General features: G+C 40.2%; 1 protein-coding gene across 2 annotated transcripts; it reads right to left on the reverse strand.

The window, feature by feature from the left end:
* Positions 1-1,337: 1,337 nt before the first annotated feature.
* On the reverse strand, positions 1,338-17,569 carry LOC141016860 (sodium channel regulatory subunit beta-2-like). 2 transcript variants are annotated; one of them, XM_073491429.1, is made up of 6 exons: positions 17,343-17,569; positions 7,539-7,699; positions 5,782-5,998; positions 4,508-4,700; positions 3,119-3,185; positions 1,338-1,995 (listed from the first exon to the last, which is right to left on the reverse strand). In XM_073491429.1, the coding sequence occupies exons 1-5, from the start codon at positions 17,428-17,430 to the stop codon at positions 3,176-3,178; spliced, it is 669 nt and encodes a 222-aa protein (XP_073347530.1). In that variant the 5' UTR covers positions 17,431-17,569; the 3' UTR covers positions 1,338-1,995; positions 3,119-3,175. The 2 variants fall into 2 exon arrangements, with proteins under 2 accessions (XP_073347530.1, XP_073347538.1); XM_073491437.1 differs by lacking the exons at positions 1,338-1,995; positions 3,119-3,185 and having other exon boundaries at positions 4,504-4,700.
* Positions 17,570-19,787: the final 2,218 nt, after the last annotated feature.

The following is a 19,787-nucleotide window of genomic DNA, read 5'->3' on the forward strand; positions in this document are numbered from 1 at the left end:
TAAAGTGGTCCGAAAGGATCCGGTGCAGGTGTTTATTTAGACATTGTCACTGACGGGCCAATAAAAACATCAGCGTACTGCATCCTGTTACACACATATATGCACAGGTACACACACACATGAATATCGCTAACAGAGGAATATATATTACAGCGGACCTTAAAAATGTCCCCTGTTGGCTTTCAAGTCCACTGTTGGTGGAAGTGTTACGACGACGAAGTCCACTGGTAGATACGTTTACAAGTGCACACACACTTACACACACAAATTGTTTATGTTAATAAAAAGCAGATGAATAAGTAAAGACAGAAGGACCAAAAGGTAAAGAAATTACCATTAAATCTGCCTTATTCACAGCAGACAGTTTGACGTGTCACATTATTTAATGTTTCATTTTCAAGATCCTTGTGTTGTTCAGGCTGGGTCACTGTCACGCTGGATCTGTCTGAAATCATTTTGCCTTTCATTCATTTACTACTCCTTGTATAACAGATATGTAGTAGTTTATTCTATTGTTATTCTTCTTATCCATTATCACTGTCTGTTACCACTGACAGAGGCAGCGCTGTCTTCAAATATGTGACATAATTTACTGAGATTGTTCGTAAAAAGTAGTGTACATAATAAATAAATAAACTATTAATACAAATAAAATATTGAAATATCACTATTGTCGACACCAAATATTTGAACATGTTTCAATCTGCATTTTCCACAGTAATGATACTTATACCGGCTGTGCTTTCTCGCTCTCTCTTGTTTCTGATAGCGAGTTGACACACACCCCTGCAGTGTCTACATAGGTCCGTCTCCTCCTACTCTTTTGATTATGGTCAGAGGTAATTTATCGTAAATGCTGTTATGCTAAACATACAGTATACAAGCCTTGTTATATTTAGCTGTTATGAAAAATCAAAAACATTATGCCTCCAGTCTTGTATCAATTTTTCCCTGTGGTCTCAAACATGGTCATAAATATCAATATATTCATTATTTTATTTTTCAAGGTATCTTATCAAAGTTAAAAATTCCAATCGTGACAACATTACAATGGACGCCACGTTTTTTCGTTCCATTGTAGGAGTTTTTGCAGGCACTATAGAGAGCTTACATTTTACACTTAAAGAAAATGGCGGGGTTAAATATAATGCACTATATAGTGAATAGGGAGCTATTATCGACACATCTGCTGTCATAATTTACTGGGACACTAAAAAAAAACATGGCCATCATTGATATGATTTGCAGCACCTACTTTTCCTTCTATGATAAGTCAAAATGTCTTCTGTGAAAAAGATCTAAAAAAAAAAGAACCCTCCGTGTGTGGGGAATGTTTGAGAATGTTCTCCGGCTCCGACACAAGCAAACATCACTGACAGACATAATTTTGCTGAGTTGCTGAATATTAGTTGTCTGTCTGATGTGGAGGAACATTACACTTGAACTAAATGTGCATCTATGTTAAGACATGGTGCCCATACAGGCAGCCGAGAGACATGGCTTTAAGGCAATGTTGAAAAAAAATGCTGATCTCACAGTATGTTAAACCCATAACAAGTTGGACTGCGGATGTTGCGAGACAGTGGAGCAAACAACCATCACACACCAGATATACACACAACCTTCTCCTCTGGAGTGTAATGAGCTTTTAACTTCCATCACGTGTGAAGCTCTACTGCCAAAACCACTGTTAACTGCATTGATACTTAAACAATTTATCTGAAGGCATTACAATCATGATAATGCAAATTTGTTACTGTTCCACATTCAAACTATACTGTGGTATAAATTTTAGGTCATACCGCCCAGCCCTAGCCTGTCGTATAGTTTGCTATGAAAATGACATTCCTTATTATTCTGTGGATTATGAGATTATGACACACACAAAGAATCACACTGGCACACACACACACACATGCAGAAATGATGGAAGAATCAGTGTAGGATGATTCGAGCAGTGGTTACTATAGATCTTCAGGAAGGGGGTGCACATGTCTGGAAGAAAAGAGGGAAAGAGAGACAAACAATAATTTGACCCAAACTTTAAATACAATTGGTGGATGCCCTTATAAATAAGCCTCTCCAGAGGTAAAGTCAGCAGGTAGAGAGATCTGGGGCACAACACACACACACACACACACAAATATCTACACTGGCACACACTTATTTTTACCACTTTTGAGGACATGGCACATTCACAGTCCTGTTTTGATGGAGGTAGGATATCAAAGTACGTCTTGGTACGAATTCACAAAAGAATGTATCCCTAACTGCACTGCCAAGCACATAGCGTGCATCTCAGTGCTCAGGTGCTATTTGCATGTATTTAAATGAGGTAATATGCATACATTTGGTGCAAAATTAGCCCCTTTCTATGCAAATGAACCTCTTTGCAAAAAAGTCCAATTCACAAACACCTGCGCTAATAGCTACACGCAGTTAGAGTGAAAATTATGAGCATCTTCAGAGAGTTGGTGGTAAGCGAAGCACATTTAAGGGGGGTCACGGTGGGGTCTAATTGCTAAGACTTTTGACATTTATCATTGTTGTTTGTGCATGTGGTAGTAAAGTAATTGTTCACTCTGAGGAAGTCTCTCCTGATTGAAATTAAAGTTCTTGTAAGCTCAATCAGAAAGACCATCCTCATGTTATTCATTCACTCCAGTTCCCCTCTCTCTTCCTCTTCGCCTTCCTCATATCAGCTGATTAGGGGTGTGTACTCTTTTGCAACAATCTCTATCAGCCAATCTTATCTTCCCTGTCCTCCTCTCTTTTGCTGTAAGTCGCGATTTCAGCATGTGTTTCATACTTTGCCACATGTACAATTGCAATCAGATGCAAAACAAGGACAAATTGCACACAGCGACAAAACTTTTTGGGCATGTTTGCGCTGTATTGTCATTAGCGCAATATCTGTTGTGAATCAGACCTTGAGTCGGGGCAGATAGTGGTTGCTAAAATCCTGACAGTGTGGTTTTGCTTTAGCTGGTACTGTGATATTTATCATAGCTGTATTTCACAATTTTCTCCACACTAAGTCAAGTCAAGCTCTACAGCAGATGTGCCGTTCATGACAGACAACAACAGCCCAGATTGGTTGACGTGAGCATGTATTTACCAGAGGAGGTGTTGGGGTAAGGGCTCCACAGACCGCTGGTTCAATCAAATGCCCCAGCTATGGTTGTCTATAAATATAAGAGAAGAGATGCTCTTTCAGTAAATAGAGGCTTGAGGTTAGTAATCCAGTTATAGGAGAGAAGTGCCTTGAGCCGTAGACACAGTTATGTCTGAGCTGTGTGGTTTTTCTTGGTACATTATGTTGAACAGACACTGTGTATAGCAGGACTTAGATAGATAAAACCTAAGCTATGACAATATATGACATTAAGCCCCATAATTCGTGGTCTGGGCTGCAGAATTTAGGTTTTAATGACTTAATAATGTGTAAGTATAAGTTTAATTAAGGGTCACAAAAAGTGGACACTAGTATAAAACTCTTAATTCAATGACATATGTCATTTATTTCCTGGTGTATACCCCTTGTTGATATGTTGCTGTAATACTGGCATATGCCATTTAAAATGACATGTCACTGCATTTCTTACTGCCACAGTCTGCCACTGTTGGCTATTGGTTTGCTGCTTCTGTATAAGATGTAAACATAGTCTCTGCACATGATACATGATTATGGTAGCAATATCCAGTGTGCTGATATCAATTTTTATGTGCAATGTACTTCTGTCCATTATCTAGTATTTATTGTGTTTGGATGTGCGTGCTTTTGTAAACATTAGGCTGCTGCTGTATGCCACATGAAAATGACATGTCACTCTTGTTCCACTGATAGGCGACACTTTCCACCAGTGAGTCTAGTGAAAAACTCATAGCGTATGCCATGACATACTGGAAAATAACCATGTCTTCTGGGCTACTGTGCCACACTTGTGTGATAGCAGCTAAGGTAGCAGGGCAACTATTAGCTCTGTACAGCTAGCATAGCAACATCAAAACTGTTATTTCTTTGCATTCTACTGATAATTTCAGTTGATTTTTAAATGTTTTCAACTAAAATCCTACATACTGCACCTTTAAACTGATTTACTTGTATTACCAACTTTAGTAGCGTTGGTGGTCAGCATGTTACAGCAAGTAACTACTGTGTTAAATGTGCAAATGTTACATATATACTGTTTATTGTTCTTCCTTTTAATTATAGGTAATGCAAATTTTAAAGTATAAGTAATGACACCAGCAGCGTGGTGTTTCGAGTAGCATCTGCCAGACATGACAGTAAAAAAGCATTGGCATCAGTCTGATTATTAGAGAAACACAGTGACAATACATCACAATCAGCAGTGGAATATGCCAGTGTAAATCTGTATATGTGAAGTGGGAAGTGGTTTAACTAAAAGGACTAAAACAAGAGTGGCATTCCATTCGCTCCATGCTGATCTTGGTGCTACTCACTCTACTTGAGGATTTAGAGTGTTATGGTGAGATTTCTTACTTGGTTCCCTCCTCTGCAACACCTTCAGCATCCAGTTTTCCCTCCTCCTCCATCTTCTCCTCTGAAATCAGTTCCTGTTTCCGGTGGCGACGGAGACATTTCACTACTACCATGGACAGGATCAGCAGAGCTAATGCCCCGCCCACTGATGCCCCAATTGCAACCGCAATGGTTGAATCTCGCGGAGGGGGAACTGAGGAGAGGGAAAGGGTTAAATAAGTTGTAGACAAAGGATAGGATGGAGACCAGTGCATTGCTGGCTAAAAGCCCTACTGGGCTGATTAAACAGAGTGGAAAGCAAGAAAGTGCTGCTGAGTTAGCCTGTGTCATGCATGTGTGTGCGAAAGAGATGCTGAGGAACACAGTTCAACCTCTTGTTGGTCATTAATAAATAAAAAGCTGACTCATCACTACTTGGTCTTCATGCTCCAGGAAACACACAGAAAATGGCACACACAGTATGTTATATATGATTATTGCATGGCATTTATTCTTTCAGTACAGTGGCCGAGAGAGCTCAGATCACTGCAAGACACAAGGAAATGATGGTAACTTTTACACCAATTTGACAACACATGCAGTACATCATATTTAGAAGAAAAAATATGAATAATTTCAGATTCTCAGGTCATTCTCAGGTTGTTGCAGTGTTTTAAATCTGTATTTTGGTCAAAATATGGGAATGCATTTAGTCCATCCACTTCTAGCTTGTATCTGCCTGTGCGATTATCTGCAACAGCGTAAACTGAGCAGAGCTACAAACGGAGTGTTTTTAGCCATATTTTGACACTATTATTAAAATAATTCATGAGCCTCAACTGCTACTGCCTTGACAGAAGAAAATGCTTGCTCAATCTGTGGCAAGTCACCACAGTCACCTATATGTGTCTGATGTAGACCAACAATGGAGAACTGGACACTGCATGTCAGTACTCGAAAATTAATCGTTTGCTCAAAATGTGCATTTTGCAGACACTTTGAACACTGAAATAATGAATAAGATTAGTGAAGAAGTGAAGAATGCTATTTTCATGCTCTTGCAGCTCTAAGTAATATCTCTAACAGCAAGCTCTACCCACGAGTCGACAGACAGAATGTTTTTTTTAGTAGCACTCTCCCTTAAAAATGCATTTCCCAATTTTGATTTAGCACGGAATAGCACTTGTAAGTTTGGGTGCTAGGGTTGAATTTGAAGGTCTGAGGCATGCCATTGTGAGCTGTAACAAAATCAGTTACAATTTATAAAATTACAGAAGGCAGGGTTAGTATCTTACGTTCGGTAACAACATTGAGCTGTATGACACCGTGTCCCTGGATGCGGTCTGGGGGGTTTCTCACATAGCAGTTGTAAACCCCCTCGTCCTCCACCTGTACATCTGATAGGGTGAATGACAGGTCGTTCTTGTCAAGGTTCCCAGCAAACATGACCCTGTCTCCAAACCGATCAGAACGGAGAGGCACCATTCCCTTTTTCCTAGTGAAATGCATAAACTATGGAGAGAGAGAGAGAGAGAGAGAGAGAGAGAGAGAGAGAGAGAGAGAGAGAGAGAGAGAGAAAGAGAGAGAGAGAGAGAGGGAGAGAAAGAGAGAGTTTAGGCTAAAACAGGCTAGTGTAAAGATGTAGTATGTGTACATTATATAAAGACCAGCAAGTAGCCACGGGTGTGCCTGGATGTGCCTGTGCTATCTAAACCTAAAGCTGGAACACCCGACAAAATCATAAGAAATATGAGTTTGAAGCAAATAGAAATAAATCTTATTATTTGTCATTATTCCATACACTATTGAAATAATTGGAAAAATAACAGACAAATAAAGAGACTTATGCCCAATCCCAATACACTTCTTCCCCCTATCGCTTAGCCAACCCCTCAGTTTTGAGCGTTCATCTCTAGAGGTAGGGTGTAACGATTATTGTTCGGGCGAAGTGTCTCCAAATGGAGGCACACTTCAAACTGATGGTCTGCCGTTTCAAAGTATTACAATCCTTCTTATTACAAAAAGCAGAGAACAATCAACCACTTTGCTGGTGTCTCAGTAGCTAATTAGCTTGCTGTTACTTTGATATTGCTGATTTGTGCATGACAGTCCCACCTTTTGACGTATTTGCAATGTTGCATCTCCCCTTTGATAGCATATGATGCCGAAAATTTAGTTTAATAAAGTCCAGCAGTGAAGTCGGTGCACTTGGTACCGCTCCTCTAATATCAGTGCAGACTGGCTGGGTAGGAGCGCGGGTTGCTAATGTTAGCCTTTAAAGCACAGCTAATTTTAGTGGCTGGCAGCGAAGCATTGCTCTTTTGTATTTGATGGCTTGGTTGATTGCATGAAATTGTAAACAAATTGCAAGCGCCATGTTGGAAATGTCCGTTCGTAACATAACTGATGAGGTATGAGGGTCAAAGGGTTGTCCCATTTCATAGGGGGGAGATTTCAACCACTACCCCTAATAACTCTGTTCTGAAGGGCAAGGGGCACTTGAAAACGCAGGGTAGGGGTAAAACTTGGAAATGGGATTGGGCTTTGATCACTTGATTGCGGGGGCACCTTGGCGCATGTGCCACTACCTTCAGCCACAGCCCCCGCAGGGTACCGCTGATTCAGGATAGGACAGGATACCACTGTTATGATGGACGAACAGACAACAGACGAACATGCAGATGTTTAGTGAGTAGATCATTGCAGTCGCCACAACTCAATGTTTGACATTGCTGCAACATGTTATCAGGGAATTTATTGCAGCATTGAATAAAGACCTAAAGTTGCAGTTTGCCTCCGCCACAGTATTTCTTGAACCTATCACATGTTGCCAAGCAACAGTAAACAAAACCTGTATCCTGCTATCGAAGCAATGTATAAACCTTGGGCAAAACAGTAGGCAAACACTCTAGATAATGTTTTCATGAGATCTTGAAATAAAGAGAATAAAAAATGTTAGATTTGATCTTTATCACTTTTTGCTTTGGTTGTTGCACAACTTTTATGCCACAGGCCCACCTAAATTAATATTTATAAAGATGAGCCATATTACCATCTCTTCTGTATCGTTAAGTGTTAATTGGTAGGTCCAGTTCATGGCAAACTTGGTAGTATCCATCTTATAGCAGGAAGTAAATATGCAGCCGATTTTGACTGTTGTCCCGTTCAGTGCATTAATGGAACTGGCCACGGTCACATCCATGCTTGAACAACCTGTAATTAAAAACAACACTGGTGTTAATAATGCTTGTACCAACAACATCTTAATACATATAGATACATACTTAAGGAAGGTAAATCTACAGAATTCAATGTGCAAACTTTGGTAAAGGTAGATAATAAATGTTTCTGTTGACAATTGTCTTTTCCTGGAAATATCTACATGCTCACAGTAAATCTGGTGTAAATTGTAGCTTTTTGCCTCTATCAAAGTCATCAAGCTATTGGTGTCCATTTATTGTCAATTTACAACACAGGGTTGCACAATGTAATATAATGTGTAGCCCCCTCACGCTACGCACACATAGAACATAAACACAAATATTTCATTTAAGACAGGATAAGATAAAAATCTAAATAAAACAATATATAACAATATATACAGTTACTATAAGCACCCAGAACATATGTTCAATGTAAGGGTAAAGTTTGATGTAATTTATTTATAGTAGAGTGTGGAGGATGAGATGAGGAGGCCCAGACCCTGAGGAAAGAGGCTCTGTTGTCTGGTGGTACGTCAGTGAATACTATACAATACTATCGCGTGCTGAACAAATCGCTCAGTCGATCGAAAGAAGTTTATTGCCAATTAATCAATTAATTATTTATTATTTCATATATTTTTTCCAAGCAAAAATGTAAAAACAGCTGCTGGTTCCAGTTTCTTAGATGTAAGGATTGGCTTTCTTTTTTGGGTTTTTTTGGACTGTTGGTTGGACAAAAGAAGTGATTTGAAGATGCAACATTGGGCTCTGGGATACTGTGCTGAGCATTTTTCACAATTAGACATTTTATATCACTATTTTTATATCACTGATAAGCGATTGTTTAAAAGGGCTCCATGTTCAACCAAACACACTGCTGATTAAATATAAAATTGTAATAGAACAGTGGGACAACTAAAAAAAGCAAATAGTCAGCAGTTTCAACTTCCTTGTATGTATACTGAGGATGTGGGTTTCCATGTAACTGCTGACTCTTGTTCTGCACTCCATCTGGAGAGTGCTGCCTCACAGGCTGACAGTCATTTGATGTGAATTCCTCAAGTCACAGAACAGATTTTAATGTGGGCAAGTCCCACAAAGTGATTGTAGATCAAGCAATATGCCTGCTACATACTTATCAACTCCGGTGAAGTCTGTTCAAAACATAGACAGCGCTCAGAAAGTGCCGTTTCCAAAGTGTCTTTGTCAAATCAGTATAAGCTTGTGTATCATAAATGGCTTTGCAGTGGCTTTGTCTAGAGAAGAAAAAAAACAGGCTTCCAAACAAGTTTTTACAAGAAGTCCACTATTTATGTTGAGAGATTAATCATTATTTCAGTTTTCCATTGCTGCTGGAAATGGTGATGTGGAAAGACAAGAAATTTAGCTTAAAAATCGTTATTTGTGATACTGACATTAGGGCTGCCGATCAATTTTCCCGTTAATGGGAAATTGGAATTATTATTTATTATTCCAATAATGAAATTGTAGCTGAACTATAGCGGTTCAAAGATTTTGTCGCCCACTGTTGTCATTTATGTGTCACTTGTACAAATTATGTATGGTGGATCTCTTCATACTGTGTCTTGATGTAATATAGCAGACTGGTGGTGGACAAATTATGGGATGATGACTTCTGGCATTATGATCTGCCATTAACAAATTTGACCACATAGAAACAGTAGAATTAAATTTAATTAGTCAATGTCGCTTATGTATTGTGGACATTGAGTTTTTAATGTATGTTTTTCTTCATTGGAGGAATGGGTTTAAGCTATTTTGTGAGGTGCATTCTGAGTAATCACAATCACTGCAGTTTATACGTTGTCAGGAGCGATGGCCAGTTGGCAGGATAGCATGCTCTTCAACTAAACACTGAAAGAGAACCAAACATCCTTTTTATGTATATTATGATCATGATCTCACTCGGACAGTGGTAGCTAAAACTATGTTGGACGGATGCTCAGAGTGCCACTTTAGCATGCGTGTAACACTCTAAAGCGAAAGATGAAAGCATTTAACTGCATATGATGTGTCTTGAAATGAAATTAAAGAATCATTTAGTTTCCTCAAGTTTCCTCCTCCCCTATAACATTATGTCTCAGCATGGGCTTCCACTCCCCAGACAGAATCTGTGCCTCTCTCTCTCAGTGTGTGTGTGTGTGTGTGTGTGTGTGTGTGTGTGTGATGGGACTCTGCACCATTCTCTCCTCTGCAGTCGGGTGTTTCTGGCTCCCTTCCCACTGCTGCTGCACCACTCCACAGGCCTGCCTCTCTGCAGCACACACACACACACCCACACACACCCATGCACTTTCTACATCTCCTCCCATCGTCCATATGTATAATTTACTCGCACTCGCGCACACACACAGACTCACACAATTTTCCATGCACGCAGCTCACCACAGTCAGGTGTCTTGTGATGCTGCGTAGCACCTGCTTCTTGCTCTCTCTCTCCCAAACACATACACACACACACACAAACACACACGCATACACGCTCTCCCACAAGGCGTGCATTGTCAGCAGTGATCTTAGCATGCTAGCTGTGCTACGTCAATGTCATCACCTCGTTCTGACCTGTACACACAGCTAGCACTGGCACTCTCAAGTAGAAGCCGCCATTACACACATAAGCCCTGTCTACACGTATGTGCCTTTGCTACTACAAACCCCACACAGATCTATACAGTGCGAGGAACAGTTTGATCCAGGCGCCTGCTGACTCAGCAGTCCTGTGGATAGTCAGATAGAGAGGCAGATGCAGAGACTGAGAGAGAGACAGACTTGCTAACAGATGAAATACTGCAGTGAAGCAGCCTCGTGCGACTCCTCCCTCGCTCTGCCCCTCCCTCGTTCCTCTCCCATCCTTGTCCACCTCTCTCGCCTCCTCTCACGCCTCCTCCTGCTACAGACCCCCTATACTACCCTTCAGTTTTTGTGTTTCTCCCCGTCTTTACTTTCCGGTGCTCAGTGCGTTTCTCTCTCTTAACTCCCCTCTATTTCCTGCCATTGTTCCCGACTCTCACAAGGTCAATGCAGAAAAAAAAGGTAAAACGTAGGTAGGTCTGTTACTCTGTTACATCATCATTTCCCGAGCCCTCCCCACACCTCTTATCCAACAGTATGCAACCACCTTTTCAAGTAGGCTTTTGAATCCCTCGTGAAAATGTATAATGTATCTATTAAATGTTTTAATTTAATAGAGGGGCTTTTTCTTTCTGCCTGCTTCGTTATGAGCTAAAACATAGCATAAGATGTATAGATGTTGTTTTTCATTTAACAGGTAAGATTGTTCCTGAAACTACAATCATCCAGGGATGGTTTAAAAATATTAAACATAACAGTGAATTATTTTTGTTTTACAGTAGCCTAGCCCAAAATCTCTTCCTCTCAGATCTCAATCCAATTAGGCATCAGTGGGATGGCATGGACAACGCTTTTCAGAGCAGGAATCCACTGAAGACCAACTTGACAAATCCACAGACAACATCCTCTGAAGGTCTCTTCTGAAAGTGATTTAAAGCTGCTTTAAGGGCACAAAAGCACTGCGGCTGAGTATTTAGAGGATGTTCCGAAAATAAAATCACACTTAAGCCTCTATTTTCATGACAGTCATTTACAAAGACTGAGTGTATCACTGCTCACTTGTTTTAGTGTTGAGGATGGGTATAGGAGGTGCTGGTCCTGAGTCGTTTGATGCAGTAAATCCTGGTCTCGAGTGTGCAGACCACTACAGGGTTATCAAATGAGCACCCTCCTTCTTGTTTTTTCAAGGAGCCAACTATGCTTAGAGAGCTTAGCAGCACTATCAGGTGTCTCTGTGATTGTTGCCCAGGTTGAGACTTTTTGTCTTTAGCTAAAGCAAGTGGCCCCTGGTTTTCGACAGCTTTTTTTTTTTGGGGGGGGGGGGGGGGGGGGGGTTGGCCTCTGATCCTTTTCTGCCTTTGAGCCAGAGTTCACCACAAAGCTTCTTCAATGCTCTTAAACTGGGAGCACTTGTAAATTATTTATTCATCCCCGGGGCAACATTGGATTAATGATGATGGAATCACGAGGAGTTAACCCATAACATCAGATCTGATCCTAGGTATTTGTTATTCATTTAGCTTCCATGTCTGCTGTTGCTCAGCATCTGAACAGTTGATTAGGTGAGACAAGTGAAACAACTGACAAGTTACAATCGACCATTTTGTATTTTTGATGACTTGCTGCAAAAAGACGACGGCAGCAGGTGATAGGTTAGTATTGCTCAGGTCACAAATATGCAAAATCAACATTCACCTCATGTTCCCTCCCAGTCTATACCGCACAAAAGGGCAAAAAAACATGGAGCTCAACTTTGGTTAACCTTGACTGGCAAAGTTGCAGCCACGACCAGTAGCAAAGATGTGTGTGTGCTTGACCCCACAAACGAAATATAAACAAGCAAACTGAGTTCTGTCTGCCTCACACCCTGCACTGCCCACGTTCAGCATCGGCAGGCGATTTTCATACGTCATTCGCCTACATTCGCGTAATGGGCGACCACGACCAAGGTATCGACCAAACCAACCCAGTGCCAAGTAGTGTTGAAAACTTCTACAATTTAATTATACATATATAATATAATTTAAAATAAATAATTTATATGAAAAATGCTTTTGCTCGAAGCCAATCAATGCGAGCATTCCTCGATTTCATTTGACTTGTGACTGGCCCACTACAACAGCAGCCGCTACAGCCAATACAATCTGTGGTGTGGGTGAAGTTGATTGCGCTGTATTTGAGGGAACTGATATTTCACTGTTGGAATTTTACACATATAAATGATAAGTAATCAATTGGTATCAGTATCATTTTTAAAGGGGCTCTGCTGAACTTCTGTGTTGTGTTTCAAGCCGATCGTTAGTTTATGTTCGCAGACTCCATTTCTAAGCTATTGTTATATAGCTTCTGTTGCTCTTTGTTAGCTGAGTGGAGAGAGGCACTGTTCATAAGGTCATATCCTTTGGACTGTTGCGACAAATCCAACCCGAATCCTTCACAAAGAAATCCACAGTCCGGCAACTATTTTCATTCAACAACTAAAACAAAGAATCCACAGGCTTGTACAGACAACTGAGAGATGGGGGATGGTGTCATTGTTCACGTCAATATACAATCTTCTTACATATGGCCAATAAAAAAGTAATTAATACGTGTGCGTCATTGGTGTAAAGGTGAATACATAGTTTCACTAAGCAATTATACTTAACAAAAAGACTGTTAAATATGCTGTCTTAAAGTCTGATATTGTTTAGTTTTGATTTGGTTGTGTTCTCTACGGCTGGGTTTTTAACTCTGCTGCCTCCTGCTTTGGAGAAAGTCACACTGCATTCTGCACACTGCAGCAGTCTAGGTGCCAAAACGGGGGGGCTAGTCATCAGTCAGCACAGCTCACAACAAAAATATGACATCTGTCAGTAATTTCTGGAGGAAGTCGGAGGAATCCTGTGGGCTGGAGAAGCTCTCTCCGATTATGTCATGACTGGACCGACACAGCCATCAGTCTCAGGGACCACAGAGAGCAATAAGCAAAACGGTATATCTGTGTGAGCCTGCAGCATCTTTGTGTGATATGTTACTGTAATTTCAGTGTTATCTAAACACTACTACATGTGGAAGACAAAAGGAAAAAAACAGCACAGACCCCCGTCTGGATTATCCACCTTATTTCCCTGCAGTGTTGTAGACACAATAACTGCACAAGCCCACACTCTTTTATGATGACTGGTTAACACAACATGGAAAATATTGACCGGATTGAGTAATAGTTGAAAGGTACTCTTCATTCCGTGTCCTCCTCTCCCCTCCACTCTCTCACTGTTATGCATTATTGACAGTCGTGTCTACTTATAGTAGAGTCAGAGAGTCTGGCTGCTTTAAGATACATCACATTTTGACTTTGAAAGAGCACTCAGCAGATATACACACATGCACCCACATAAACACGTGGACGGACATGAAACTCACTTTAAACGCACTTTGGTCATATGGCATTCTTTGTTATTATGTGAACATTTTATCTTTTTCATACAAGTGTTTGCTTTCACTATATGTTTTTTATTGTAAAGCAAGTTTTTATTGTAAATATATATAATTATGTACACAAAACATTTAGTTTTGGGTGGTGTTAGTGTTACAAAATAGCAGAGTAAACAAACTGGATAGTAGTACTTAATTACAGTTTAGCATAACAATGTTTTACCTCAGTTAAATATCAGTTCAAACTAATTTAATTGAGATTACAGCTTCTAGTATCCATATTATTTAATCTTAAAATAAGGAAATGTCAGCAGCTGTCCTAATCTTCAGATTATTCACTATAGCAGGCTAATTGATCTTGTCTTACAAAGATGCCAAAACTGCAGGACTTCACAGAAAGTAAAATAAAATAAAATGAAATATAAAATAATCACAGTTCAATACAGAAATTCTGAAGAAAAGTATGAAGTTAAGGTCAATTAAAGGTTTATTGCCAAATAATATATAATATTTATTTATTTATTTACAGTTGAAGAGGATGTGAAATTGTCTGTAACTTCCTACTGTTATCAACTAAAAAGGTTTGCTACCTTGTCTATATTTGGCAATGCTTGGTGGACATTTTCTTATAAGAGTGGATCTTATGCATGTTACTTACTGTAGTATTTAACTGTAGGCTAGGAATAATTCACTTTGATATCAAACATTTTTTCAAGGATAAAATACACTGACGGACTGACATACGGAAAACTCATAAAATGATTCTGAGCTGTATATGCTAATAAGTTATTCATAACCAAAACAAATGTAGGTCTCCTAATTGTAAACAACATTCTGAGACAGCATGAGAAGTCTTTCTATTTCCTGTGGTTTTTAAAAAGGATGTCCTGTTTACTAAGTAGGGACTTCCATCAACTAAACCACAGCAGAAGAAGGTCTCCAACCCCTTTTTGGGAAGTATCTCCCTGCTGACTGAATCACAGGCCTGTTGTTTGGAGCAGTTTGCTTTCGGGAGGTTTGAATTTTGTTTCGTTTTTTACAGAGAAGACAAAATACGTTGCTATCGCTATCACAATTTTAACTGTGGTGCCATGTAAGGGCTGCACTTTGGCCTGTTGGAAGTGCATGCATTTTATTTTTTAGTGTTGTGCCGCCCTCTAGTGCCTCTCTGCAGGAAATGCAAATGTAGGGCTGCTGAGGACAGTTCAAACACTGACGGGCAGAAAGAATATTGATGGGAATCTTTCAGAAGTCTGCAGACGTCTATAAGAATTGTATTGACTTGCTGTTAAACTGCAGATGGTGCATCCACACACTGTCAGTGTCATTGTGGCTGCATCATTATAGAGCTGCATTACTGAATGCTTTCCCAGCTGCATTAATGCCCAGCAAGGAGGCAGGAAGGTGGCAATGCGGGCTGTGTGGTAGACATGCTTGATGCACTGTCTTTACTGACCTTACTTATTTTTCGGTGCGGCACCAGATATGATGCTCAGCACATGAAGCATACAGACATCTTACATTCTTAAAAACCTAATTCATTGTGGATGTATATTAATACATTTATATTTCAAAATAATGTAGCTCACTGTTGGCTGATGGGTTCAAATATTTGAGAATGTAACAAGATTGTGTTTTTGCTTCATGGAGTAGCTCAAAGTGCAATTGATACTTTTTTTTAAAATGTATTAATGTGTGTAATAATCTTGTTTTTCTTTAGCACAGGCCACATCCTTTTGAAAAGAGAACAAAACAAAGCCTCTCCATGCAACAAGCTCCCCCAGCAACAGTAAACTTTTGGGTATCTATTTTCACTTGGCATAGGTGAATAAGCAAAGCCTGCTGACACCATCTAAAAATACGCCTGTGCGAGTTCCCCTATGTAATTTCCAAACCACTGTACTGCAACTTATGATAGTTCAGGCAGACAGAAGAACAGTTTGAAGACTCAACTCCATTGTCCTCTTGGCTCTCAGTATTTCTTAGTTCTCTCGCTCAAATTAAAATTACGTTTCACAGTGCCAACTGAAAAAAGCAGCCACTTTTTCAACCCATTTATTTTACTTTGAGAAAACACTCTCCAGTGATTCACTCATCAAACTGATATACCAGTGGTTTAAGCACTGATCACTCCCTGCGGGATGACCCAGCCTCAAGTCCCGCATCCTGCTTGGGTCGATAAACCTTGGCTTGGATGCAAAGGCTCGGTGGAGAGGGACGGGAACCAAAAGAATATACATGGCCCCCAATTTATACAATGATAGCCTACTAATACTCTCAATGGTTTATTATTGTAAATGGCTCCAGGATGCAACTATTTTGGATGCACGTGCAACTAAACATTTTAATTTGTGGCACCAGTGTGCCTGAAATTTAGCAGTTATTTTATTTATTTTTTTGTATATTGAGGTTATCACCATTTCTTGTTGCATGTGTGATTTAAATCAAGAAAAACCTGTGATTTCACTTTCATTTCTGTTTTCCTTCATCTACATAATGTGCTGAGATATTAAGCTTAATTATTAATTAATTATGTTCATTTAGGCACACTAGTGCAACCAGTGTATAAGTGTACAGGCCCTGATATTTGAAAAGAATGACTGACTATCTTTAAATTTTATTTCCCCATCAAGTAGGCAAACAGCGATAGAGTCATGGCCACTTATCGATCCCCCCTACTTGGAAGTAAACAAAGAAGATTTCATTTTTGCTGAGTTTGCACTTTGCACTTGTCATTGACCAGAAATGGCTTTTACTGTATTGCAACTACAGTGAGTGGCAGGCAGTGAGTGTGTATCATATACAAGACGATACAACTCACCACAACATTGTTTCATAATGCAGGATGCTTTTGTTTATAGCTCCCCTGTGGGAGAGCACTGCTCTTAAGCCTATTTGATCACTTGTTGTAGTGTAATGATGCTGTGGGTTTGGCCGGATGTGGGTCATCTGGTGGATATCTTGTTTGATTAATCATCATGAACCAATCACTGTGGGATTACGTTCGCATCTGCACCCCTCTTTCATGCAATCATGCCCATAAAGACTCACCTGTGACACCATATGTAGGTTTATGTGTCTGCTACTGAATACAAGGCCTGTAAATATTAACAGCACATTGTTAGCACCTTATTATAGGCCTATTTCTGCCCATCACTCAGTCACTGTACACGATCATTTAGTCTGCACACTAAGCCAGTGTTTATTTTTATATAGTGCATCATAATCCCGTTTAAAGGCTGTGATACACCCCGCCACTAATTTAGCTGTCAACAGAGGCTAAATAGAGACGTATGGAGGGAATATGAGTCCTCGCAGAACTACCACAACTGATCAGAAATCAGTTGAACCGAAAGCCACAATAATCTGCTTTGGTGGATTGATGTGTCAACCTGGGGAAAATGCTGGAAGAACAGTTAATCGACATTATCTCACATTACACCTATTACCCCCTACACACACACACACACACACACACCCTCTCTCTCTCTGTGACACACACAGCCACGTATGATGGGGAGAAAGGCCTGGAAATGAGCAGTGTGTGGGAGTTATCATCCCATCGAGCTGTTGATCATTGTATCAATGTATAAAAGCATGGATCGGTTTGGCCGTTTTGTTATGTTGTTTTGTTGTTTTCTTACCGGAGAGCGCGAGCAGCAGCAGCGGCAGCGCCGCGCTCAGCAGCTGAACGCCAGCAGACCTCCTGTTCTCCTGCGCGCCGGAAGACATCTTCTCTCCTCCTTATGTGAGTATTATTTTAAAAAAAAAACGACAACACGTTTTTGTCGCTGGGAAATTTACGTGGCATAAACGAGAATGAGCAGCAAGTGTGCGCGTGGCGTGTGCGTTAAAATGCTAAACAAAACAAAAAAACAGTAGGTTTTTGTTTCAGAGGCAGGACATGGCTGGCAGTGGCTGTAGCCTATTGGAGGTTGATCTCATGGTTGACGGCTCGTTGGCGGTGGAGGAGGGCGGGCACCGTAGGAGGTACACAAAAATAAAATGGAGGATGTTTTCCTCACACGTTATCATTTACAGTATATTTATAAACAGGTGCTTGTGGTAGGCTACTGGATGACTCGAGGTCAGTGATGCTGAACAGCAAATAAAAAATAGATCATTGAGGAGCGGAGGAACATAAATGCTGTGGTTTGTTTTTTGTTTGGTGTTTTTTGTTGTTTTTTCAAACAGGGTACAAAGCGGACAACCTATCTACTTGTGACTATATTTATATATCATCTCAAATCTAGTTTGGCGTTCTATACTGATATTTCTTCATCATCAATCAAAGATCAATCATCTTCAGCAATTCCATGAACCTGGAGAGCAGAGGTTTGTTCCATCATCAACCATTACATTGACCTTTTTTGACCCCTGAGATGACCTACTTGTTTTACAGTTTATAACTCGTCCATTCTTTCATTAAAGCCTAAAATGACGGCCATATGTCAACTTTGAAAAATTGACCTTTCGGAGATTAAAGCGTGCAGGCATCTTCAATTTTAAGGTCAAAAATAGGTCAAATTATCCAAATAACATCAATTATGAGTTCCTGGACCCCAAAAGTCCCCAAACCATATTCTGTGCACAGTGTGCAGGCAAAACTACTGAAAAGCCTTTTTCCTACTTGACTGATGTTAGCAATTTTGAATTTGGGGCTCTTGCAAAGTTAGCCCACATTTTCGAGAGGGGCATGGGGGCTAAATTTGTTGTTTGACTCCATTAATGACCAATCCAATGAGAATCAAACCTCCACTTTCCACAGTCACGGAATTGCTGAGGATTGACCCAACGAGATACCGATGCAATACACATTGACAAATATATTGCCTTAGCTGGCTGATTTATCGGTCTAGCTCAATGTGCCATAGCCAGCACAGTCAGCAAATCTCGACCAATCTGAACACTGTGAGATTTTGGAGCGATGTGTTAGGCACCATCATCAAAGCACCAAATGAGGGAATACATTTTGGATAAATGGCCTCCCATCATCTACTATTGCGCCAGACACTTGTAGAATAAATGAAAAAGAGCATTGAAGCTGTTTTGGATACTTATGGCGGCCCAGCTAAGACACTTCATGATGATTTTTCCTTTAATTTGTCTAATAATGTGTCTATAGGCCTACACAAAAAAAGTTTGGACACTGTGGTTGTTCTCAGTCATCAAATTCAGGATGAATGTGTACTTAAAAAAACAAAAAAAAACAGTAAGGTTTATCGTTTGATGATCAAGTTTTACACAGCATCCCAACTTTTGTTCTGAATCGAGGTTGTACATGTAAAGGTGGCAGCAACAGCTATTTGTGGGGGTTTTTTATCAATAGACAAAACCAAATTTCATCTCTATGTTACTGAACGCGCACACCATCAGAAAGTAATTTCTCTGTAGGGTCACAAGGACGAAGAGACTCCACTGCAAAAAAAAACAGGCTGCCGTGCAGACAAACAAAAAATTAAGCAGAGACCATCCCTCCTTTAATCCATTCCTCCATCCATCCTTCCTGGGTGGGAGGCAGGGGGAGAGGATACTGGGAAATTAAAGAGGCCACCACTAACAGGTATCAGCATGGTGTCCATCTTTTCATTTGTTGCTGAGGCATATGAGCAACAAGATGAATATAGGATTTATGAAAAAGGATGGAGGCAGAGGAGAAGATGCTATAAATCCTCTGAGCTGACTGATAATCTCATTTTTTTAACAAAAGATGTATGATGTCAAGAAACAGGAGAGGAGCATTAGAGAAAAACAGGACTGAGGGAGGGAGGGGGTGTAATGCTTAGACAGGAAGAGGGGGAAAGTAAGACAAGAGAGAGTTAGAGGAGTGGTTTGAAAGCATTAAGCCATTAGGAGTAGAATGGAGGAAGCGGGTGAGCTGGTTGCCAGTCTATGGTTAACAGCAACAGCTGGCTGAGAAAGAGCTTCCAAATAGCAGGAGACACTTTCCATATAAAGTAGACATGCACATAGGCCTACTGTATGTAGCTAGCATTGAGTGCATTCATAGGCATAAAGGGTGGACACAACAATAGAGATACACCTTCATGAATTTAATACAGTAACATATATATATGTTTTGAATTCGA

Source organism: Pagrus major, chromosome 2 (assembly GCF_040436345.1).
Source record: "Pagrus major chromosome 2, Pma_NU_1.0".
Taxonomy (NCBI): Eukaryota; Metazoa; Chordata; class Actinopteri; order Spariformes; family Sparidae; genus Pagrus; species Pagrus major.